Genomic DNA, 26,387 nt, shown 5'->3' on the forward strand with positions numbered 1-26,387 from the left:
TCCCCTGTCCTTTTGAAAACAGAATTTGTTTCTCAAATGTCCTTTTTGCCTTGTGTGGTTTTACTATGGTTGGTGATAATGGGCTTTTAAGCAGATGGAAAAGCTCGTGTGGTGTATTCCCCAGATTTTAGCACAGCTCAAGTGTCCTAGTACCCTGACTCATGTGAAATGAGCCATGAAATGCATAAAAAGATATTGTGGCAGTCAGGTTGCTGTAGAGCACAGTGGGCACATAGTATTCAAAGAAAAATCATATTAAAGAAAAGTATGTCATAAATTAAGAAAAGTGAAGAAATAACTCTTCCCTAGGGCTACTGGAAACCTTTGATAATTTCAGAAACATGTGTATTCAGAGGGAATATATTATTTTTTCCAAGATACAAAAATAAACTTTGGCATTTTGGCAGAATGGTCCTTTTAGTGCTTTTGATTGAAGAGGCCTTAGTTACTAGCTTTAAGTGCTAATACCTGTGCTGATGTTAAACTGTTGTCACTGGACTGCAACTAGTTCAGTCACTGTGATTGCCTTCATTCAGTAATTTACCAACATGGCCAGTCTTACATGCTGTGTTACAATTGTAGGTGCTACAAAATGATGTTTTAGCTCATCAGTCTACCGTGGAAGCTGTTAAAAAAGCAGGAAATGACCTGATTGAGTCGAGTGCTGTTGAAGAAGCAAGTAATTTACGGAGCAAGTTGGAACTCCTGAATCAGCGCTGGCAAAACTTGTTGGAAAAAACAGAACAAAGGAAACAGCAGCTGGACAGTGCCTTGATCCAGGTGAACAGGAAATGATCAAATATAGAAATAATTCAGAAAAAGTGTCTTTTTACATGAAATACATTGATACACGTATTAGAAGTTCGCCTAAATCAAAACCATAATGCAGACACTCCTGAATTTGGAGAAAGTTTGAATCCAGCTGTATCTTCTGCAGCTGGCCTCTGTCTCTTTTATTGCTGAAACAAGACTTCAGCTTTTGGTCTACATGTTTTTAAAGGGTGAAATTTCTGTATTGGTATATTATTCAGGGAAAACATTGGTCTCACATTAGGTCATTTAGCTTGCTTTCAAGATTTCCATGTTTTTTGGTTTTTTCCTTCAGATTGAATCGAGCTAGTTTATATTTTGGTCTGTTTTTTTCTTTTTTTTTCTTCCCCTTTCATTTCATTTGATTATTACAAATATCTGATTAAATCTGTTGCCAGTCTACTTATGCACCTAAGCTGGTATTAGAATGGAGAACATTTTAAGTGAGGTCTAAAATGATATGGTGTAATTTAGGCGCAAGGTTTCCATGGTGAAGTTGAAGATCTGCAGCAATGGCTGACAGATACTGAACGTCAGCTGTTGGCATCAAAACCTGTTGGAGGCTTACCAGAAACAGCAAGAGAGCAGCTTAATGCACATATGGTAAGTATCAGTATTAGAATGCTTTGCAATTTGTATTTCAGAACTAACCATCTTTCAAGAGTGTTTTTGGTACATATGGAGCACGTTCTATATATCACCATGTCTGTACAGTATCTTATAAAAATTTAATAACATTCAAAACAGCACTTATTTCCGGTGTAGTTTAGTAGTCTATTGGGACATATGCCCAAAGCTGAACCATTAATCGTGTTGAGACAAATAAAATAGCTTTTGCATCCTTATTCTTGGAAAGAAAAACAGAAGATGTTTGCAGATTTTTCAGTGATTTCTTTTCTCTTCTGACCCCGTAAGTAAATTAATGCTTTTTCTAAGATTTGAAGATGAACCTAAAAGCGGCCCACATTTATTGAACCTTGACTTAAGAGACTTGATCCTTTATTCCTTACCTAACCAAAGCTGACATCATTAGCATAGAAGTAAGAAGGGCTACTGGCTCATAGAACCTGTGCTTTAACTAGAAATGTCAAACTGACCAGGATGCCTGAATTATTCCCTTTCTTTCTCTTTAAGAAACATTCCATGGATTTCTCTGCTCCCATAGAACCGTAGAGCTTAAAAAAAGACACTTAAACTTGATCTCTTAACCCAAAGGAAGGTGGTTCATAGTGCTCCATTTATGTAAAATCATGCTATGCCATTAGACCAGGATATAAACTTCTGGTGATCTAAACTTCTGAACTCCTGGCTCAGATGTAACAGTGGTATTTACTGAACTGTCCTTGAACTCGAATATGCCTGACACAGTTTCCATTAGAATGCTGCATTGTCAAAGCATTAAAAATAAGATTTTATTTTGGAATGATGCTAAAGGTCATTGCTCACCAACATGGGCACATTTTTTTCCTTCCTCTTTTTCTGCCAAAATTTGCCAGTAACTATAATTGAGAAAGAAACTTAATTTACAGTTTTAAAATCAGTTATAACAGGAAGCTAGATCAAAACACAGAAATAATCCTGTGGTTTTGAACCCCTCTGATCCTTCTCTTTTTGTCCTAAAGGGGAAAAAAAGGAAGAAAAGAGCTTTTTTTTTTTTATTCCCTGTGAGGGTGAGATACAATTACAATTCCCTGAAAGTCAGCAGAGCTCTTTGCTTTTTTCATCCTGGACTTAGTCAGATCAGGACCCAAAATTTTTCCATTGAAAGCTTCAGAATTTTCTTTACTACATTCTTTTGCTATGCAAATGTTCTATACCTACAATGCTTACAGACTGATTAGTTAAAAAGACCTTTAAACTGAATGTAGTATTATATTTGGACCAAGTCTGGCTGTCCCCAGTAATATGTATTTTAGATGTACAATCCTTCCCTAACTGTACATGAACACTTTAACAGATTGTTACTATACTGGTGGCCATCATATAACTTCAGGCATTGGCTGTTATCAACCTTTAAAATAAAGAACTTGATTTTTCTTTAGTTAAACCTTATGTGCATATATGTGTTAGTTCTCTCTCCCTCTTTTATTTTTTTGTGGCTGAAATGTTGAGGCCAGTGTCATATTGACTACTGGTCATCATAAGTTCCAAATTCAAACTTGGTCCTAAGTGATACAAACCATTTCTGACGTGAAACTGAAGGAGGAAGTTTTGCACTGTTTTGATTTGTTTCTCTTTGGAAATAAAGTTATGAACCATCTTCTTGTGTATAAGACCTGTTTCTACGGATATGAATAAAAGATCCTTCAACCATAATTAGCTCACAAATGGAGTTGAGATTGGGCTTCATTTCCAGCTAAGGCAGCTCCAGGAAAACAAAAGATATGAAGAGACGTTACAGGGCACCAGTAGGAAAGGGGCTTAAAAAGAGGCCTTTTTATCTGTCCCAGTGCTGCTCAGAACATCCCTCTCCTTTTCTTAAAACAATCATTGTTCTAAGTTTCTTCCTGAAAATAACTTTAATTGCTTCTGCCCTTTGGAGAGTGTGACTGTACTGCAAAATTAACCACTGTAGTGGGCCGTTGTGTCAGGCTGAGCCCAGCCCCTGTGTTTGGAACTATGCCTGCTTTGCCTTGTCTCACCTGTGCTGTGCTTCTTGTGTTTACTTCTGAGGGGTTCTTGTGCTGCAGGACAGTAAGATGTTCTGTGGAGTTATGGAAACCAGAAATATTCTAGGAAGGTTGGGAGTGTAGGAGGAAGCAGACTAGGTGACACCACTTTTCACAGTCCTTAGAAAGAAAGCAAAGAAGCTTTCTGTCCTGTCAAAATCTTAAGCTCATGATTAAACCTGCTTCCTGCTTTGCCCTCCTATTTGATCAGGTAAAGCCCTACGTACCTTGTCTCTCAACCCAAAGAAAGTGTTTGGTTTGGGCTTTTCTCCTGGGAATCAGAGGAAAAAGTAGTTTTCCTCTTATTTGCAAACTATTTATTCCTCATCTCCTGGAAGACAGTCGTCATTTGGGCATCTGCAGCAACTTTGTGCATTTTGGTTTGTCTGTTAGAAATATTGGATTTACCCATTTGAGTGAGAGTGTGGCATGAGAGGTCCCAGACTTTTGCCAGCTTACTTTTAACATGGTTAAAAATGCATCATTAGTAAAATAGTGAACAGGTAAAACATATGTTACCGTTATTATTCCAGCTTGTTTTCTATGTCTGAAATGTCTTCAGTGCTCATGCCTAACAAGTGAAGGAGGATACAGCCAAAACAGACAATGTACAATAGAACAACCCTCCCAAGTTGTCCCACCCACTTTTGAAGGTGTATGTTGGAGGTCTGGGCTTTCAGCACACTGTGTAATACTGACACTTCTTGTGTTTTGGCTACAGATGGACTTTAAACCAACCAAGCTGTAGCAACTCTTGTGTAATAAGTGCGTAGTACTTTCTTTGCCAAGCTTTGGATCTCAGAGAAGATATTGACAGACAATACAAGTTCTCATTTCCTGAAGAACTGGGCCCTTTCTTTGCTCATTTGGGGTTTTATGAATTACATATGTTTCCTTTATTAGTCTTAATCATACCTACTAAATGTTGGGAGAGGAATAAATGGTATACTGGCATTTAGAAAGAGTATTGAATTTCTACCTTACTTGTTTTTTGGTGCTTTCTTTATTCAGGAACTTTGTGCTGCCTTTGAAGCCAAAGAGGAGACATATAAGTGTCTAATGCAGAAAGGCCAGCAAATGCTTGCAAGATGCCCAGAGACTACTGAAACAAACGTTGAGCAGGACATAAATAACTTAAAAGAAAAATGGGAATCTGTGCAAACAAAGCTCAGTGAAAGAAAAGTATGTGTTTTTACATAAAAATGGAAGTGTAAATCATGTGTTTAAGGGTGTTAATGATCAGTGCTCTTATGCGTGCTTGATCTTTTATATTTAAAACCAATTGTAAAGCCAGGCAGAATGTTTAAAAAGTACTGAGAAAAATGAGTTTCAAGAAGTTAATTACCCATACTTGGAAGGGAGAAGATGGATGGGAATGGCTCAAGTCTGTTCTATAGAAATACATTAACTGATACTGTTAATGCTCATGTAGTAGGACTAGGGCTTTTCCGGTTTTTATTGCAATAATCGTAGACAGGAGAGACTCAATGATCGTTCAAGTTTACCTCCTTCTCAGTACAGAATTTCTGCATTATTTTTTCTAGTTTTTATCCATTTTTTCTTAAAATTCCCAAACTCTTGGCCTTTTACCACTTACTTAAGTGACTACCTTCTGTTCTAACAGAACAATAGCATGATTTCACTGATATGCACCACACATGTGACAACACCAAAATGACAGTTGAGCTTTAATAAAAAGAAGTGGTCTAGGAAAACTTATTCTTTGTTTAGTGCAAGTTTGATGACCTCCTTGAGGCTCTTTCAAGTGCACCGCCACCTTAGATTTCTGAGATTTTACTGGTTTTATGTTGAAATTGATAAATCCATATGTCTCATTAGGATTAAGTAGTAGAAGATATGTTCTAATGTGAAAAAACTTATTTTGATACTAGGTGCTGTATTTTCTATTCATCTGTCATAGATTATTTTGTTGTTACTCTTCTGTTCATCTCCTTGAATATGCTCAAATGTAGGCTGTTATTTTAAAACTCAGAAACTTTTAAGTTGGAAAAGTGTTTTAAAATGCTCAACTAAAATGGTTTACTGTAAAGTACTGAACTAAAATGGCTTCCTTGGCCGAAGCCCCTGCACAGTATCAACTGCTATTAAAGTATGACCTATCTTTACAGACCAAACTGGAAGAAGCCCTCAGTTTAGCAACAGAGTTCCACAACTCACTTCAAGATTTCATCAACTGGCTTACTCAGGCTGAGCAAACTCTAACTGCAGCTTCTCGGCCAAGTCTTATCTTGGACACTGTCTTATTTCAAATTGATGAACACAAGGTATGTAAAGAAACAGATGTGTAATGTTTTTCTCCCACTCTGTGGAGATACTGTAACAATGTCCAAATGAACCCTATAATGCTGGCACTCGGAGAAACATTTAATTTGTTTTAAAATTGTATTTTATAGTCTTTTTCACTATATCATTTTTTATCAGACTGAGTTTTTTCAGTGTTTACCCAGCAACACAGTATTGAGTAGTTTTCTCCCTTTTTTCCCAAGGTTTTTGCCACAGAAGTGAACTCTCATCGAGATCAAATCATAGAACTGGACAAAACTGGAACGCATTTGAAATACTTCAGCCAGAAACAGGACGTTGTCCTTATTAAGAATCTGCTTATTAGTGTACAGAGCCGATGGGAAAAAGTAGTTCAACGCTTAGTTGAAAGGGGAAGAGCTTTGGATGATGCAAGGAAAAGAGCCAAACAGGTAATGGGACAACAGCTGTTTTACAGCTCTTTGAACTTAGCTGTAATTGCGTCCAGATTCTTGACAAATATGGTGCTTTAAAGCACTTACAAAGCAAGCCTGGGTTTAGTGTAACAGACAGTGTTGAGTTAGTGGAGCAATTTCTGTGATTCAATCATAGAACACTTCATTTGGGAGGTGAAAGCGTCATTTTCAACCCGAGCAGTGACTTCTGTCTGCAGTACAGGACAGTCTGAAAGAAGAAAGTAACAGCATGGATTCCAGATGTGTATTAGTGCCATCTGTCCTCAGAAAGAAATTTCACAATCAACCCCATATATTTTAAAGAATGTGATGACCCCTTTTCACTAATCTGTGGGAATATTCCTTAGTATTTTCATCTTGGATCTATGTTGTGCCCTGATTATTAGTCATCACTTATCACTCAATCTCTTATGTTAGTTACTGGACCAATATCTTCTGTGTAATAATATATCTCCATTTATTTCCTTATGAACCTGGAGAGTTGTTGTTTTGGGTTTTTTTTTCACAATTTTCTTCACTGGGAAGCATTCATGTTTTTTCCTTAGATACATGTTTCCCTCACCGAGAAAGATAAATGAGAAGATACAAAATGTGTGAGAGAAATGTAATCTGTTTAAATGGCAGTAGGAAATTCCAGCTTCTTTTTATTCAAGTGAACATGATCATTCAAGATTTGGTGATGTTCACAGCCAAACCATGTTCCCATGTTCACCACTACCACCACTCAGCTCATAGAGCAAGAAGTTCTCTGAGCAATAGCCCATAAGCCAATCACGTTACTTATTTTCCAGTCATTTCTCTTGTGCATTCCCACACCCAGCAGTTCTGCAACAAGATGGATTTCATCTCAATATCCATTTACAAAGCTGAATACAGTGTTATTAAGATGACAACTTTCTATGTAGAGTGTTGAAGGAGTACTGAAGGCTACCAGTGTCAAGGCCTAATCAACAGCCCTGAACAACAGGGTCTAGGAGCCTTGAGAAGTTTCTGAACTAGTTTCTTGTGCTTTCATGTGTAGGCAGCCCAAGCAAGAAGAATTTTCAAAAGAGAGAGAAATGACCAGCTTAGAAAAATGAAAACCCAAAGGGATGCCACTTTGTGAAAGCTCGTTGAATCTTTAGTTTTTCCCTGCTTCCTTCCTCAAAGTACTCTTTTCGTCAAAACAGGAAGGAAGATCAAAAATCTGTTCCTTGCCCGTCAAGATAGCATTTGATATAATGAGAGCATTCAGGGGTGTTACAGGGAAAATCTCGGGCAGTCATCCAGACAGAAGTTTTCCCCAGTGATTTACTGCTATCGTCCTATATAAGCAATAGCTAATCCCCATTCTTTCTGTATTTACTATCCATTACTAAAAATGTAGAAATCTAAATGGCCAACACATCAACAGATGTTACCAATATGTCTCTGACAGATGCATACTACGTGTGCACATCCTGTACATTAAAGGTTGCTAATTCACTTAGGAGAAGGGAAGCTAAATACAGTGGGCACGTGGTTTAACTGGTTCTGTTTAAGAGACCAGGGAGAAAAAACACATCAAATCTTGTCAAAGTCTGCCAGTCTTGGTTGGAGTTTAATGTTATTGAACTGTTTTATGAACCAGTGAATTTTAAAATCCATGCAAATCTCACTTTTCTTTAGTTCCATGAAGCCTGGCACAAACTTATGGAATGGCTGGAAGAGTCTGAGAAATCTCTGGACTCAGATCTTGAAATTGCAAATGACCCTGATAAAATAAAAATGCAGCTCGCACAGCATAAGGTGAGTCATGAAATGCAAAGTGCCAAGTGAAATGTAGGTAAGTCTATCAGCCTTGTGCTGATCAATCAGCAAAGTAAGTAGATTTGTGGCCTCGCTGCACTGGAGTATTTATTCATATCAAATTAAATGGTGTTTTAAGAGGGGCTGAGTGAAAAAAACCCAAACACTTTTCACGATTCCTGATATGTTGGGGAATGGTTAACAATGAAGAGGAAAGACAATAATACAGGATCATGGAAACTTTGGAAAGCAGATTTATACCATTTCAGAATAGGAATCTCTGAAGGGGCTTTCTTTCAGTATTTATACCAAAAATTTACTGTCCACTTATTTGAGTTGAGATTTTCCTTTTAATACTGCAGGATGAATTCAAAACTGAAAAATAATCTTGTATTTTGATTGGCAGTAGCTTTTTATGTCAAGTGGAAATGATAATGAAATCCTCTAGAAAGTACAGTAACACTATTAATAGCACAGGTGGTTTCTCTTCATGGGATTCCAAATTCTGAAACCAGCTTTTCACAAACCCACCTGTTGTAGGTGAAAATGTAAAAATCTCCCTCATTCACCTGGCTTTTCAGACATGTAATGATAATGTAAAAGCTTGATAATTTTAGCAGACACAGAGCAAAAGGGAAGGCTGAAGTAGTCTTTACTTCATTTTTACTTCTCTAAAATGTCTGGCATAATATATTATTGAGAACCAAGTGAGTGAGTGATAGAATCCTCAGAGATATGATTGTGTCTTAATATTTCTCATGGAGCAGTTTCATCAGAGACAGAATATTGAAAGACTGTTCATTTTCTACATTTTGGCACATACTTACTTTTCATGTCAGTTTTATGGTTCTCTATTTACTCCTATGTTTTCATTCTGCACAATATCCCCAAAAGTTTACATATCTAACGTTTTATTTTTGCTGTAGCTTCTGGTGATTGCTCTTACCTCCAACAAGTTTTGTCATGTATATTAATGATTTGTTACTGCATCGGTCTGTGAGAAAGCTGACTGTTGGTCAAGCAAAAGTACTTTACCTGTGTTTGCTGTTAAAACTTTTAGATAAAACCTACGTTGACATTCTGTTATGCTGACTCTGCAATTTCAGTTTGTTTTGGGATTGCTGCTGTTGCCAGAATTTGAAGTTGGTGATGGGAACTGGCAAGAGGGAATCTTGCTGTTAGGACAGTCTTTCTTGTCTCCTCTGACTCTTAATCTTCTAATCCTTTCACTCCTCTTTTTCATTATATGTTCATATATTTATATATTTACCTAACGAGTATGGTCAACACTTTGTGACTTTGCTTTGAGGTCCTTTCAGGACTTTCTCCTACCTGTATTCTTCTCCCCTCTTCAGAAATGTTAAACTTGATAAACTTGATATTTACCTTATACCTACAGGTTTTATGAACCCAAGCTTCCTCACATGGATTGGCAGACTCATCCTTTCTGTCATTGATATAGCTCCTTTCATATAAAATGCCTGCAGAGCATTTCTGCTTGAGTTGCTTGAATCTTGTTAAGGAATGGGATGAAATGTGCTACAGGGACATAAGGATTGAAACTGGTGATCTGGAGGAAAAAAGATGAATGTGTGTGACAGAGGGAGTTCTGTGAACTTTGTAACTTCAAACTTCAAACACCACCCCCTCAAGAAATCAACTCAATTGTTTTTTAATGAGTTGTCAAACCTCCCAGCACTGCAATGTCCTTCCTTGTATTTTGAGTCTTTTCCTTCCACTCCCACATGTACCCCGTGTCTGTCTTTGTCTTTTCTCTCCAGCCTTGAAGGTTTCCTTGCTCCATTTAGTTAAAGATTTTGCTATCCAAATTGAATGCATGCTGTAAGCAATAATTTGGACTCGCTTTTTGCCAGCTGTTACTGCCAAAAAAAAAAGTCCCTGAAAAAGAAAAGCCAAGATAATATGTTTTCTCTCTCACTCATATCTAGTGTGTTGCCAGGGACTTTTGGGGGTTATTCATGGTCTGTTTATCAGAATTTTTTTTCATTTTTAGGAGTCAGGAATGGAAAAAGCAATATTAGGTCACCCAATCTATTCCTGTGCTAATGCTGAGTGTTCCTTACAGTAAATTTATATGAACCTGGCTAATTTTATCTGTATGTGCCCATCTTCCTTAGAAGGAAGGTAGCTAGATGAGCGTAATCTCAGTAATTAACTTACTTGTCTGCTCCTGGCAGCTTAAACTAAAATCTACTTTCAGTTACACGCCTGTGAAATCAAATGAAAGAAGATATGATGTAGTCTCTCAAGGAATGAACTGCATGACTGCAACCCTTTGCTCACCTTTAAATCCGTTTTTCCTGTATGATCCTTCTCTGGCAACAATTTAATTGTATTTCCTGGTGCAAATCTAGTAACACTGTGCATGTAGTGTTAAGTAGTTAACAAACTCCATCAAATAAAAGAAGCATAGACGTATTGTTTATATTGAAGGAACTTTTATAAAAAACTGGTTATTATGAATATGTTATTTATTTTTACTCTAGTGCTAACTTGACAATTATATTCTTTCTTGAAGTTTGTTTCCTTGTTTTATATGAGGAAAACAAAAGGACAGTGAGGAAAAACTAAATTACAAAGCAGATGTTGCTTTTTTTTTGTAACAGAAAAAAGGGGGGGGGAAGAATACTTGATTCTATATATAAGAGTTTCCTTAAAGGGCACTTGTGATTTATGATTTTTTAAACTGATTTCCTGCTAGTGGTTCATGAAGGTGTAAAATAAAATATTTCAAGCATTTCTGCCATTTCAAAGCTGCTGTGTTGAGCTGGTGTTGTCTTTTGGGAGTGTTCCTTTATTTAGTTATTTACTCTGTCAGTTGGTTAATTCCTCTGTGGTATCAGATGAACTGCGTTTCTGTGTGCTCCACTGTGCCTGTGGAAAGCTTCCAGAGGGTCTGTGCAGAAGGACCTGTCAGAGCTGGCAGGCAGATGCAACTGCTGTGTCACTGTCATTGTTCAAAGTCCCTGGGCACAGAAACCTGCTGGTGATCTTGATTTCTAGCACAGAGTTACGGGGCTGTCACCTGACTTGTGCCTGGATCTACACTTGTGGCATACAGTTGTTCCCAATTATAGTATGTTTCAATCTTAAGAGAGTTAAAGGCTTGTGGTTGGAGGTTTCCCAGCTTGCCCATGTTGAGCTAAACCAGAATAACCTCTGTAGCTCTTGGAGAGCTCTACAAGTGGCTTGAAATCCTAGTTTGTAAGAATGTAGTGTGAAGAATGCTCAGTTAATGGCTCCCAAAGTAGCAGTTCTTTCACTATCAGGCACCCCTTGCTGAAATTTGGGAATATTATGGTAGGACAGGAATCATTGCCCTCACCGAAGGAGGGATTTTGTGGAAGTTATTCCAGTAGGCATAGAGCTACATTCCCAGAGAAGGACAAAAAGCAGGGGTCTGCCGGTGTCAAGCCCCACATAATTTCAGGTGCACTGTGGCACTAGCATAGAAATTTTGCAGTAAGTTTAAAATATTCTTGCAGCAACATTTACAATTAACATTGCAAATAGTATGTCAAAAATTAATTAACAATGGCCTGTAAGCAGTTAATGATATATGGTTTTTTTCCTTTTCTTCCATATGTGTAGGAATTTCAGAAATCTCTTGGTGCCAAACATTCTGTGTATGATACCACGAATAGAACTGGACGTTCCTTGAAAGAGAAAACCACCTTGGCTGATGACAATTTGAAACTTGATGATATGCTTAGTGAACTAAGGGATAAGTGGGATACAATTTGTGGAAAGTCAGTGGAAAGGTAAATGAAAACTCTCTAATTATTAATCAAATAAGAGAAATGCTTAGGAAAATTCTTTTGGCTTCTGTTTTGGGTTTTCTTGTGTAAAAGTAAAACCAGAGTGGCTAGCTTGTTTGATAATTAGGAGTGTCAAAGCAGTAAAATACTGTAAATGCATGCTTTCCTTTTGGTATGGAAGAAGGGTAGGGGGAGGGTGGGGAAGGAAGAGTCCTTTAAAAAGGGAAACTGATTGAAGTTCTCTGGAGGTGCTGGTTGACAAAATGTTAGCCTGCAGCATATCCATATGGCCCAGTACGCCAATGGCATCCTGGCTTGTATCCGCAATAGTGTGGCAAGCAGAACCAGGGCAATGATCATTGCCCTGTACTCGTGTTGCAGCCTGCTCCAGAAGGGGAGGGTAACCCAGGTTCTTATTAATAAATCCCTTGGGGTGGATTAGAGTGAAATGACACTAATAATCTGTGTTTGTAAACATACATATGTAGGGTTTATTTTAGAACAATTTTGTGAACAGGTATGTTGCTGTTTTGGGTGTTATCATCTATAGCAATATAGCAACATTAAAGCGTAGCAGTATAGCACTATTAAAACACAGCAATGTTAAAGCACCTATAGCAATAAAGCATAGCAATATAGAGCTATTAAAGCATAACAATATTAAAGCATAAAGATAACACTTAAGGAAATACATAAGGGAGAGAAAGGGAAAGAAAGGATAAGGATGGAAAGACTTATATATAGTCACCACCCACAGGATGCAGCTATGAAACTTGATAGTTGCAGCTTCCACGTCTATTGGTTGAAGTGGTGGTCTTGATCCGTTGGGGCTGGGGGAAGCCCCCCCCGCCAAAACTCAAAGATGTTATGAGTTATTGTACACTTCTAACTCAGATGAGAACGCCTTGTACCTCCCTGGGGCGGGGAGTTTTACAGTGGATAGTATCATGGGACATGTCACTGATTCTCTGACATCTTGTAAAAGAGCTGCAGCTGCCTATTGTGTCAGCATCATTCAGGATCCATCATGGTCCAATATTTGACGTGCATAGCCGAGGCTAGATGTACAGAATTATGTAAAGGGAAGACATTGGCATGATAAGAGGGATTGTCCCACTTCGCAGGATTTGCCTCTTCTGTTATCTGGAGATCCAGTTTGCTGGACAATGGCACCCCCTTACCTGATTTGAAGGCCCTTTGGCAGTATTCAGGGAGGGGTGGGCTTTGCTGGGTGAGCAGCTGTTTCTTTCCAGTTTGCAAAAGTCTTTTGGTGATCTTAGAATCTGTAAGTCATTAAATGTTTCAGTCTCTGACAACTTGGCGCTGGTGAGGCCACACCTTGAGTGCTGTGTCCAGTTCTGAACCCCTCACAACAAAGAACTTGAGATGCTGGAGTGTGTCCAGAGAAGGGCAATGGAGCTGGTGAAGGGTCTGGAGCACAAGTCTGATGAGGAGTGGCTGAGGGAGCTGGTGGTGTTTAGTCTGGAAAAAGGAGGCTCAGGAGGGACCTTATTGCTTTGTAGATGAAAGGAGTTTGTAGTCAGATGGGGATCAGTCTCTTTTCCCAGGTAACAAATGACAGGATGAGAGGAAACTGTCTCAAATTGTACCAAGTGAGGTTTAGATTGGATATTATGAAAAATTTCTTCACTGAAAGGGTTGTAAAGCATTGAAGCAGTCTGCCCAGGGAAGTGGCTTAGTCACTATCCCTGGAAGTGTTCAAAAGATGTGTGGATGTGGCACTTTGGGGTCATGGTTTATGGTGAACGTAGTGGTGCTGGGTTAACAGTTGGACTTAATGATCTTGCTGGTCTTTTCTAACTGTCATGATTCTATGATTCTGTTATTTTATGCTGAAAATGTTTTCTTAAAGTGTATAAATAATTATTTTGTGTGTGTGTTCTGGGGTTTTTTTCCCCTCCCAGGCAAAATAAACTGGAGGAAGCCCTGTTATTTTCGGGACAGTTTACTGATGCTCTGCAAGCTCTCATTGACTGGTTATACAAAATTGAACCTCAACTAGCAGAAGATCAGCCAGTACATGGAGACATTGATTTAGTGATGAACCTGATTGACAATCACAAGGTAATTCCAAAAATACTTTTTTAATTACTGTACTGGTTGTAAGTGTAACATTTTAATGCTGTCTTTATCTCTGACTATTCTGTAATTTTTAGAAATATGGAATAGTTTTGTAACACAAACATAATCAACAATAGAAAATGCTATAAAACATACATGAAAGAGGACAGCTCCTAGTGACTCATTGACACCAGTTACCATTGAGATAGTCCATTTAATGGTGCTGTCCTGTGTATTTATGAATGTCATGTCAAATCACAAGTATGCGTTTATAAATATGTGTCTATGAGCAAGAGATGGCAAAAATTGTTTTACCGGAAAACTCTGGGGCAGACAGCTCTTTCTTTAGTCCATCTGTTAACCAAATGTCCAGTGCACTTGTCATGACTGCAGCAGCCTTTCAGACCTGTGGGGCTGCTGTGTATTTATCAAGCAAAGTAGTTGCAATGCTTGAGTTATGCACAGATTTCAACTAGACCATGAACCAGGAAGCTTGCATTGGAAAGCTGCACTATTTTGTTACTGAAATGGTTTAGGAGATGAGAGCAAGTAGGAGATGTTGGACTTTGCCTTTGAATCCCAGTTTTGCAGTTCAGTATGTCACAAGAAATGACTGTTGAAGTTACTTGTATTGCAAAGGCAACACATAGGCAGAACTCTGGAGCCTGGGAAGATCGTGAGGTAAAGGTCCTTCTGTTCATCCACCACTGACTTTCAGTCACTGAGGAGAAGATTTTGTCCCTCATGAAAAAAGTGTTTGGAAACATGGGTTGTCTATAAAAATTAGGCTGCAATATGCTGCAATTGCTTCTGAAATCCCATTGTGTATCACAAGTAAGTTGTAGTCAGTGGCATGGTATATTATAATTGCCGTATCTTCTTTTAAGAGCTTCCTTTATGTAACTGGAGCTTGTTCCATCTACTAATGTGAACATTTCTTCTTATTTGATTTCTTCTCATAACCAGTAGTTTTTTGTTATTTTTTGCATAAGTACGCCTCAATGAGTTAAACATTTCAAATATATTTGATGGTGCCTAGGTTTTCCAGAAGGAGCTGGGAAAAAGAACAAGTAGTGTCCAGGCTCTGAAGCGCTCTGCGAGGGAGCTGATAGAAGGCAGTCGTGATGACTCTTCCTGGGTCAAAGTTCAAATGCAGGAGCTAAGCACTCGCTGGGAGACAGTTTGTGCCCTGTCAGTATCCAAGCAAACACGACTGGAACAGGCTCTTCGGCAGGTAAGGAATACTACTGTCACTACGTGTACTCTGTGAGAACTAGTGAAAATATCTTGCAGTCTAGTTACCAAAAATTTAATTTCATTTTCACTTAATGTCATTCACTTCCATTTCATTTGAAAATACTAATTTCTTGCTCATGCATTGCTTACCTGGTCTCCATCCCTTTACCACGGCACATAAATAGTGCCTCTTAGCATTTATTATTAATGTTATTATTAGTCTCTACCACAAATGCAAAACAAATGTTTCAAAGACCTTACCATCTAAGGAAATCACTGAAGTTGCAGTCAAACATGAAGGATGATTAAGAACTATGCCCCATTCACAAGTAGCTGGAGATTGCAATCGTAGTTATGCTTTTTGTACCTTATTGGAAAGAAGTAAATTTCTCTATTGAAAACTTGTTTACATTGGCACAATTACAATGCAAAGTGAATTACATTGCAGGAAAGATAGTTGTGCTGAGTGCACTCAGGAGTTAGAACAGTCTGTGTATGTCAATACTGTCTGATACCAGTCCCAAACAAATAGATCTATCTGTATTGTTTCCAAACCTGAGATAATATGGATGTACAGCTCTCTGAAGATATACTAGCCTGGACTGATTCTAAGATGGGGCTCCTCCAATAGCAGTGTATCCACTGTGTACAAAATTCCTGCTCTGCTTTTCCCAGGGTTTGTCCAGATCTCCAGTCTCTCAGCAGACACAATCCTAAGGTACCTCAAACTCTAATTGTGTCTGAATATGGCTGTGCCCAAAGGTGAATCTTTCTTGTTTCTCCAGACATAAAAGGGTCACTCTCCCACAGGCTGTCAATTCATTTTGCTTAACTGGTGATTTAGGCTGTGCAGGAAATACAGTTCTCATCTTTACAGCTGGTCCCTGAAAGCAAAGCACCTCCCTTGTAATTTGTCAGTGTAAAGGCATGACATTCACAACTGAGCTGCAAATACACTATAAATCAGATGGCTAAAAGCATGAACAGGCTTTTAGGCTTCCTATAATTTTTTGAGAAGCATGAGCTATTTTTACAGTTATGAAAATGTATTACTGTATATCATTGACTTTTTAATGGAAAGATAATGTGCCAGTACTGCTGTGTGATTAATGATTTTAAATGTGGGCTCAGTCTCCTTGGGTAAGCTGCAGCGTGTCTGTCAGATCCCCTCATGAGTGACCATGACTTTTTGTATTTTAACAGGCAGAAGAATTCCACTCTGTTGTTCATGTCCTTTTGGAGTGGCTGGCAGAGGCAGAGCAGGCTCTTCGTTTCCATGGCATCCTTCCAGATGATGAAGAGGCCTTGCGTACACTGATAGAGCAGCACAGGGTAAGCAAGAAAATGAAGAGGATCCTCTTCATTCTAATTGGTCTGATAGAAGGTAAATAGAAGAAAGAAGGCAGTCTGTCCCATTGATATGGTTTGAAGCTGGCTCCCTGCCAAGTCTCCAAACCTTACCACAAGAAGTCCCCCCTCCCGCCAAACCTCAGGGAGAAGAGGGAGAAAAACAACCAAGAAAAACTGAAACGAGAGAGAGACAGCTAAAGCAATATATATATAAAAATATATTTACACTTATGTTACAGGTATATACAATTGAAATATATACAATTTCACAAGGGAAAGGGAAGGGGGAAGGGAAAAGGAACAAAACCAAAATAAAATATCTATATATCTTGATTAGTAGCCCAACATCTAGCAACTAAAAGAATTGGCAAAAAAAACCAACTATCTTACTACTCTCCTTGGGACAACGGAGAGTCGTGCTGGAATGATCACCGGCAACCTCCATCTCCCAAGGTTGACAAGGCCTTACCAGGCCTCGCTCCCCAACACGGCAGACTCAACAGCAGGGAACCTGCACCTCCAAGTCGCCGGAAGGAAAAGAGACTGAAGGCCTTTCCTCCTTTCTTCTTATAGCCTGGCTTACGTAAAAATCGTAGGGAATACTTGGTAAATCTGGACCCTTCCTTGGTTACAAACTGGTCACCAAGGAAGGCCTAGACCAAGCTACCACACCCATGTAGTTTGGTCCAGCATCCAGTGTTGGTTTTTGAAACTCTTTCTATAAAAGAGAATCTAGAAATTTAATGTAGTTGATAGTTTAATGTCTATACTGGTTTTGGGCTCTTGTTTGAGTCATCTTGGCTTACTGAGGAAATAATGGGTCTTTAGAAAGTTACTGTAAACATTTAGAGACAGATTCAAACCCCTCTGTGCAGTATATGATGCCTGCAATTACAACACAGATGGCTACAGTAGCAAAGGCATATCTATCGTCTCAGCACCATTGATCAAAATGGCGTATACTTTTCTTTCGAGGTCATTTGTAAATGTCAGCAGAATGATGTTATCATCCATTAACCTTTTGTCATGGTGAAACAGTGTGCTGTCATACTTGATAAGCATTAGCTACTGAAATACTGCAGTGGCACAGGTACTGCAGAAAGTAGATTGTGGGCCATCAAACTAACTTTGCAGTAATGAAATGGGAAAATGCCTAACTAAAGAGCGTAGAGGTCATATTTTCACTCTCCAAACAAGAGGCTACAAACATCCACGTTTAAGCCCATGCAAAACTTGTTGTAAGTGCAGTAGTAACAGTTCCAAGAGTGTAGTGTGCATAGTGTTACAGAACAAATTATAAGGCATGGATTTGTTCATCATTGCTCCGAAGAAAGTTAGAGCAAAACTTACAAAATGGAGAGTGGAAAAGCATCCTGTTTAAATCAAGTTTGGTAATGCTATTATGCAGAGGAGTGCATGCAAGATACAACTATTTAACAGTTCCTAACTAAGGAGTTTCAATGTACTTAGTATGCAATGTTTTGAAAAAGTTGTCAGTTTTAATTTAGGGCCCTGGAAACTGGGTACTATTCATTAGCAGGGGAATGTAATAAGAAAAAAAATCTTAAATTTCTTCTTCTGCACTGTAGATGGATTAACAAAACAGTTCTGTACTGAAGTTCCAAATTGTGCTGCAAAAGCTGAAGCATAACTTCAAACCTCAAAGCAAAGCAAAGCTTGTCTCTGAGAAACCCTGTCCATCTGGGAAGGATGATTGCTAGCACAACACAACTAGCCTCAGTGTTAGATGTGGCCATACTGTACTTAAATTTTTTTAGTAGGCTTTGTAAGAGGTTCTCCCAAACATATTTTCTTCTTAAAGGCTAAAGAATAGAAATAGAGAAATTGTTAAGCTAAGAAAGATTATGGCACTACTGCTTTACCACTCACTCAGTCTTCCTTGAATAAGTGATCTCTCCTTTTAAGCTTATAACATTAGCTTTCAAGAAGAAAAAACAGAAAAATCAGGGAAGAAGGAATATGTATTCCTTTTACACCATATACCATTAGGTATTATAATGCTGCAATATTAATATAAAAATACGTTATTGAAATTATTCACATAAATATGAAATATATATTCCTTTTGTCACTGTGGTTCTTGTAAAATACTTTTGCTGCATTTGTGTTCAGTTGTGTGTTGAAAGGTTTCTTCTCGACAATATTTTATCCAAATGGTCCATCTTTGCCTATTTCTGATTTTATTTTCTTGAATAATGCACATGATTTAGTGAATTCTACTATCTCAGCCAGAGATTTGTGTCACTCGTCCTCCTCTCTGGGGACTGAGATCTATAGTGGATTAATACACTGCACTGCTGGATGAGAAGCATCCCATCTCCTCTCTTGTTAATGTGTCTGTATCACTGGATTGCCACAGAGCTCAACACAATTGAGTTCATCCCTTACTGAGTTCATCCCTTACTGAGGGAAAGCTTAATATGCTGTATGTAATGCATCACAGATTTAATTTTTGAGATATTCTAGTATAGCTGGGCAGGGGAAACAATGTAGTTGCTCATTCTCCTCCTGGCCTCAGTTTATTTTGGTAATCTCGTTAAAACCCACTTCAACTTTTCCAAAACTATGTTGAACTGAAATATTCTAAGGACTCACATTTTTATGAGAGGAGGTTTGCTGTTATGATTTGGTCTTAAACTCTGACAGTAATTTAAGCTTAAATCAAAATCAGTTAACAACAAATCTCTTTAAATATGGAGCCTACATATTCCAGCCCTCTAGAACAAAGTTGAAGAGACTGTCTTTTACACTTTTGTTTCATAATAATTTCATACTTTGTTAAGGCACAGAATAATGTCATTATGACCTGTTGAAGAATCTATTTTTACAATGTTTTGGTGATTTTGAATTTTCTAGGATCTGACTGGGCTCAAAAAAATTCAACTAGACACTGAGAGATGTTGGCAGTTCCAGTTAAGGGTTCTCACTAAGAGAACATTTAGGCAGAATAGTAAAACCATTGTAGTAAAAATAACTAACTGGGGGAAAAAAAAGGAAAAAAAATAGAAAGCAATGCAAGCTATAGAAAGGATGGCAAAAGTCCTCCTTCAGTTTTTTTCCTGTTGGTTCCCCCCTGCACCCATTTGTGGTCCTGCCATCATAGGAATAACAATGGCTATGAGCTTGGATGCCTAAAACTGTAAACATCCTTTTGCTTTTACAAGATTTTTCCCACATGGCAGTGCCTCTGAAAACAGATGGCTAATTAGCTGTCTCTGTTCTTGCTGTGTCTCTCCCCCTCAGCTGCTGAGTTTTCACATTTGTGTTAGTTTAGTATAGCTGCTCCTGAACTCCTCTGTCATCTTGTCTGAGCATGTAATTATAGTTGGACATTTCCAGCCTCTGCTAGGAGGTCGATAGTTTGTTATGAAGAATTTCTGTAACTGACAAACCAAGTCATTGAAATGTTGCCGGTAGTGATTCTAACCATCATATAGTTCGTTTACAGCACTTCTAAATGCTGTGATTTTCCTTTGTTTTTTTTAATAAGGGTATGTGTCTTCCAAGTGTTTAGAGAGTGGTAGGCTTTTAAGGAGTGGCAAGCTGGGATAAAGGTTTTAGAGCTGTCTTTAGTACTTTCTGTGGAATAGGCTTTTTAAACATTTTAAGCTTTTCTCATGCAAATTAAACTTGCCTTTTGCAAGTTGATTGTTTTTGAGCAATCAAGAGGCTCGTTGACTGTCCAGATTATGCACTCCGATTTCTCTTGCAAATTTTTTCAGCATCTAATTGAAATTATTACCTCTGCTTTAGGAATTTATGAAGAAATTGGAAGAGAAAAAGGCAGAACTGAATAAAGCAACAGGTATGGGAGAAGCTATTCTGGCTATCTGCCATCCAGACTCCATCACCACCATTAAGCACTGGATAACAATCATCAGAGCCAGGTTTGAAGAGGTCAGTATATGTCAAACCATCTTCATTGCAGCAGTCCATCTTTGATTGGAACATAGCTGACAACTAATATGGTAGTTACACTGGGAGGAAAAGATCCAGCTGTTGAGAACTAAACATTTAAAATACCTATGGGGATGGATGTTAATACCATGTTTCCCTAGGTTTTATTTCAAAACTTGCAGGGCTTTAAGAACTAAAGCAGATGGCCAAGCTTCCTTGTTTGTATGTATTAAAGGAAATACTGTCTGACACTTCCCAAGTGAGGAAAGCCAACAGTTTCTAGTTGTAAACTTAAAAGTTACAAAGGACAGGGCAAATGTGAAGGATTTTCTAATTGCATCAGAGAGGATTTCTGTCCAATGTATTCTTAATCTAGAGATTTTCAAATTATTGAAGTGGCTGCAGGTAGGTTGCAGAGTGTGTACAACCCTCAACTGTTAAGGTGGTATTTTCTGTTTTATATTAAGTTTAAAGAAAAACAAAATACTGGTGTTAGTGAAGTATGGCTTTAAGAGTGCCCAGGAGGAAGATGGATGGCAAATCCTTTGTGATTCAGAAACTTACACATATTGTCTGTTAAAATTCTTAATATGTTACCTGAAAGTGCTGGTTACTGTGTTTAACAGCACCTGATCCTGAATATCTGTGGAAAAAGTGTGTTGAACTAGGAATTCTAGTTACCTAGCTACCTTTAGTGATCAGCCCCTACATTTAACACCTTTGATGTTCAAACATCAATAGGCCTAAGAGGTAGCTCTGGGTTTACAGTCAATAGAGAAATTTTAAATACATTGTGAAGAATTTCAGATGTGCACCTACTCACACATTGGTTCATTTATCAAGGTTGTAGCATGGGCTAAACAACATCAACAGAGACTGGCAGGAGCCCTGGCTGGACTTATTGCTAACCAGGAATTGCTGGAAGCCTTGCTGTCCTGGTTGCAGTGGGCAGAGACCACACTAACTGAAAAAGATAAAGAGGTTATCCCCCAGGAGATTGAGGAAGTTAAAGCGCTTATAGCTGAACATCAGGTAAGGAATGTTAAGTGTCGCTTAGGTGGTGCTCACATCTCAGCTAGGATTCTTAATCAGGTGTGAATTTCCTTAACTGTTTTTTCTCATAATTGAATTCCTTTTCAGATAGTCAGTCACGTGTTTTGTATGTGTACGATGTGCTTGTAGTTTATTCAATACAGAGATAAAAAAACAACCAATCAAAAATTTAGTGTCACATTGTTCTAAAAGCAAACCTACAATTCCCCAGAGGAAGAAGGATAATAACAAGAATAAAAGAAAAACCCACATGAAATATATTACAGTGCTGCCACCTTAGAACTAGTGTTGCAGTGTGGCTTCACTGATTGGGTTTCAAAATCTTGTTTATGAAGTACCAGAGGGAGCTGCTGGTGCAGTGAATGCTCACAGACTTACCCCAGCTTACACACCAGAGCTGTGTCACTTCTATGAACTGTGGTCTGAACAGCAAGTACTCAGAGGCAAAATATTGTTGTATAGCACCTCACCATATACATTTAATAAAGGGGTTTGACAGCCTTGTTTTTGGATTTAGGCTTCCTTTAACAGCCAGGGCGTAGTGGTTTCAAAAGCTTATACTGCCTATTTTTCTTATCTACAAAACCTTTAACTGTGTCTATTTTGTGAGTTTAGCATTATAAGTGTCTTTCTGTGCCTTTCTTTATAACTTTGTTGTTTAGCTTTTTTATATGTTTTTCATTCCTGTGGTTACTTTTGTGTATTGTTAATTAATATCACCTCTATCTGATTGTAGACATTCATGGAGGAAATGACCAGAAAACAACCTGATGTGGATAAAGTTACAAAGACCCATAAAAGAAAAGCACTTGAACCCATGCCAGTACAATCTCATATTCCTGTCCTTGATAAGGGGAGAGCAGGCAGTAAGTAATGATGTATTTTGGGGAGGGTCACACATAACGTTGCTTTATCTATAAAGTTTACAGATTGCTAATAATCTAATACGTTTGATTAGCTTTGAATGAAACGGTGAAATTCTCTTGGCTGATTTTCCAATTATCTCTCATTTTTCATTGTGAGGAAATTTCTCGTGGCAGACATGTATTTTTAAATTTTGTTCTAATCTTCATCAATACCTATTTTTAAAGTGTGCAGCCTTTCATGTGCTATTAAACTTCCAAGAGCAAGTACATGTTGAGTCTTTGCAAACCTACTGTTACCTGAAAGTGCAAACAGCTTCCCATAAAGATTTAGTGCCAAAATTGTGCTCTGTGTGCCAAAATTGTGCTCTGTCTATGGAATTATATTAATCAAATAAGATGTGTACTTAGTGAAGTTGAATGAAAAGTGAATCAAGTGAGGAAATTGCTTTTTGTATTTTTAGATGTACTTACCCATTGTATTTTATACTTACCCATAGATAGAACCTGCTTCTAAAATCAGATTGTTTACTTTGCAACTCTGAGAGATTTACAAAGATTTAATTTAACCCATGCAGTGGAGCCACTACTAGCTGCTTCTGGCTAGACAAAAGCAAGTGTAACCACCATTTGATCATTCCCCAAAAATGGTAAAAAAAAAAAAAAAAGAAAAAAGTCCCATTACATATCGGGATATTATCTCCTTATTTGGGACAGGAAGGAGTAATTTTAGGAGGGTCAAGTAGCCTTCATGTGAATGTTTGTTTTGTTGGAACTGTGTGAGACTTATGCATTTTATCATGTGTTAACAGGGAAGCGTTCCCCAACACCAGGCATGTATCCATCAGCAACCCAGGCACAAATCGAAACCAAGAATCCACGGGTAAACCTTTTAGTCAGCAAATGGCAGCAGGTTTGGCTTCTGGCCTTGGAAAGGAGAAGAAAACTTAATGATGCTTTGGACAGACTTGAAGAGGTCAGAAAAGGACTGTACAGAATATACATACATTTTGCGTAATATTCTTTACCCTGGGTTAAATTGTCAATACTGTAAACAACTTCCATATCTGTTGTGTTATATTGTATGACACAGCTAACTGAAAACACTGTGATGCATGTGCTGTAGTGTACTTTAAAGGCTGTCATCATTTTAAATGAGGAGAGTTAAGAGATTTAAAATGTTTATGTAGGTCCTCAAAGAACTAGTTATTCAACAAAACGCAGATGGTTTCTATCTCATTGATGTTTTAGACTGATGGATTTCAGCTGAAAAAAAATTCTTTCTGTTTTTTATTAAGCTGAGAGAATTTGCCAACTTTGATTTTGATATTTGGAGGAAAAAATACATGCGATGGATGAACCATAAGAAGTCTCGTGTGATGGACTTCTTTAGGAGGATTGATAAAGATCAAGATGGAAAGATTACAAGACAGGAATTTATTGATGGAATTCTTTCTTCAAGTAAGTTTTAAAATTATGTTGAATTTGGAACAAACACCTCATGAAGTCTTATTGTCTATATAATGTACACTAAAGGGTTTATTGTGTTAAAAGGTTGCAGATTTCCCTTTTGAATTTATTAATTATTATTACTTTATAATTATTTTACTTGAAAATATTTCTAGATTCTAGAAACTTTCTAGTTCTTTTACATTGGGAATCAAGTTACAAATGACAGATTTATATTATTGTCTAGCTAGCAGTTTACTGGCTTACTGGACTTGGATTGTTATTCCTACAGTACAGTAGCTACTTCAACAATTACTTTTCATTTATTAGTCATAATAGTAAAATGTACCATAGTAGTAAAATGAACCTACAGATGATTTTCAAAATCAGATCATATGATCATATGATTTTTATCAAAGAACTTGCATTGGATAATTTCAGTTATAGAAGGAAACCATGTAATTTTTGAAACCAGTGTTTCCATAAACCATGACAATATTCATATAGCTATATAATAAGGGTCAAAATGCCAAGCAATCAAACTAGGAAGGGACTTTTCCTAGCTTTCCTGATGGATTGGTATGCATTAGTTATGCACAGCTGGTGGTAACATAAGTCTTCCACATCATGTCTATATGTGATCATGTTTCCTTTTAGCAACAGGCTCATAACAGATAAGGTCCTACTTCTTAAAATAGTCCTTTATCTTCAAATCATGGACACTTTTACTTTGAACAGTAAAGACTGGGAATTGGGCTGCTTTTAGCATCTCACAGTTAGTCAGCTGGAGGATATTGTAGTCTATATGTTTTCCCCCAACTTTAGGAAATGCATATACATGGACATTGCTGTTTTGCATGAAGTGACTGAAACTCATGGAAAAAAACCCCGTATCACTGAGAGGTTAAATAGCTTACCCATTTAACTTGGTATCAATTTGTTATGACTGCTAAACCCTCATGATATAATCACTGTTCATCACCTTGAAATTTCCTTTCACCATTTCATTGAGAATCTGTGTGAAGGTTAATATTTTGCTGCAGTGAACTTCATCTAAAGAAGGATTTCACGAAACACCATGCATGGATCTGCATTGGGACGGCCTTGCGTTCCAGATTTAATTAGCAGTGAAATGCTTGCTTGACCTGTCCTCACTAATAATTTGTCTTGTTAATTTGTGGTATTTTATGCACTTTGAAGATCAAAATGTTAAAAAAAACCCCAACATATACCTTACAGTTTAATCTGTGCCCTCACTTCTGTGTCTGTCTTCAAGCCACACTATGATACTCATTTTAATCCAGTACCCAGGTAACGCTGGAGATCCAGATTGGTTTTTTTTCAGAAAGATTCCTTCACTCTTTTGAATGTTGTTGGGTTTTTTTGATAGACATTATCTGTCACCAAATGCCTAATATTTTAATATTTTTAATATTTTTAATAAAACCTTTCATTGTAATGGATTTGAAAAGCCAAAAAATTTAACTTTTGTTGTTGTCTTTGTCTTGCAGAATTCCCAACAAGCCGACTTGAAATGAGTGCTGTTGCAGACATTTTTGATAGAGATGGTGATGGATATATTGACTATTATGAATTTGTAGCAGCTCTTCATCCAAATAAGGATGCATACAAGCCCCTCACAGATGCTGACAAAATTGAAGATGAGGTACATTCTCTGCTTTCTTAGGTTGCATTTTGTTCTACTGGGGTCACATTCTTTAATAATTCATTTTACTTTCACTCCTATATAATTTGAAGTTTACTAGGTACACAAGTCTTTAGAAATGTGATATTTACAGTAAAGTAATTATCCAGTTGTGGTTTTTTGCAGGTTACAAGGCAGGTAGCGAAATGTAAATGTGCAAAACGGTTTCAAGTGGAACAGATTGGGGATAATAAGTACAGGGTAAGTCTTTTAAGGACCTCAGTTCTTTCAGCTTTCTTCATATGACATGGCTTATGCAAGGAATTAAGCTATATTGATTTATAGGAATCTTTTATGGCAATTATATCTTTTCTTTAAGATTGTCTACATTTTATGGTTTTTTTCTCTTATTAGAACATATAGATTAAAAATATGGAAAAATGCTGCTGCTTGTATTTATTTTTGCTGAAACTACTGAAGCTGTTTTTAATTATAAGGAATTTTTAAAAGCTAACTGCATGTATATAACACACACACATAAATACATACAAACAGTGTCTCCTTAGAAGCCAGTCTTTTTGCCTGGATACCCAAAGTGTTTAAACTGTAGCTGATTTTCCATTAATTTAATGAAAACAGTGATTGTTGTTTTCTTGTGGTATTGTGTTGTACTTCAAAAATGTTTTACCAAAGTGTATTCAATCACTTTTACCCTCTCTTGTCATTTTATTGGAACACACATACTTGTGAAGGTTAGGCAAAGTGTTAGATATCTGCAGGACGATTTTAGTAAAGAAAAATAAATATCACATAGTGGAAAAAGATCTGCTACTCCAGGATCCAAAAACCAGAACAATTTCAAGTGGAATATGCGATATTCAGCTAAGAGAGATTAAAAGATACTTGTAGATTATTTTAAAAGACCACAGAAACAGCAATGGGAAGGAAACAGAGGCCTTGAATATTTTCCATATTCAGTCTCTGGATGGCTAGCTACCTGCTCATCCCTCAAGTAGATACTTTATTTA

General features: G+C 37.6%; 1 protein-coding gene across 3 annotated transcripts in view; it reads left to right on the forward strand.

Moving 5' to 3' along the window:
• Nucleotides 1-26,387, forward strand: part of DST (dystonin) — a 277,490-nt gene that overhangs the window by 238,807 nt on the left and 12,296 nt on the right. For all 3 annotated transcript variants that reach the window (XM_029962798.1, XM_029962799.1, XM_029962797.1), the window contains 17 exons: nucleotides 583-780; nucleotides 1,285-1,413; nucleotides 4,491-4,661; nucleotides 5,609-5,764; nucleotides 5,987-6,193; nucleotides 7,865-7,984; nucleotides 11,597-11,766; nucleotides 13,689-13,848; nucleotides 14,885-15,079; nucleotides 16,285-16,413; nucleotides 20,206-20,349; nucleotides 21,193-21,381; nucleotides 22,139-22,268; nucleotides 23,078-23,241; nucleotides 23,564-23,726; nucleotides 25,226-25,380; nucleotides 25,546-25,620. In XM_029962798.1, coding sequence (XP_029818658.1) covers nucleotides 583-780; nucleotides 1,285-1,413; nucleotides 4,491-4,661; nucleotides 5,609-5,764; nucleotides 5,987-6,193; nucleotides 7,865-7,984; nucleotides 11,597-11,766; nucleotides 13,689-13,848; nucleotides 14,885-15,079; nucleotides 16,285-16,413; nucleotides 20,206-20,349; nucleotides 21,193-21,381; nucleotides 22,139-22,268; nucleotides 23,078-23,241; nucleotides 23,564-23,726; nucleotides 25,226-25,380; nucleotides 25,546-25,620 — 2,655 coding nt within the window. The remainder of the gene's footprint in view (nucleotides 1-582; nucleotides 781-1,284; nucleotides 1,414-4,490; nucleotides 4,662-5,608; nucleotides 5,765-5,986; nucleotides 6,194-7,864; nucleotides 7,985-11,596; nucleotides 11,767-13,688; nucleotides 13,849-14,884; nucleotides 15,080-16,284; nucleotides 16,414-20,205; nucleotides 20,350-21,192; nucleotides 21,382-22,138; nucleotides 22,269-23,077; nucleotides 23,242-23,563; nucleotides 23,727-25,225; nucleotides 25,381-25,545; nucleotides 25,621-26,387) is intronic.

Source organism: Manacus vitellinus, unplaced genomic scaffold, assembly GCF_001715985.3.
Source record: "Manacus vitellinus isolate BGI_N305 unplaced genomic scaffold, ASM171598v3 scaffold_4_pilon, whole genome shotgun sequence".
NCBI lineage: Eukaryota > Metazoa > Chordata > Aves > Passeriformes > Pipridae > Manacus > Manacus vitellinus.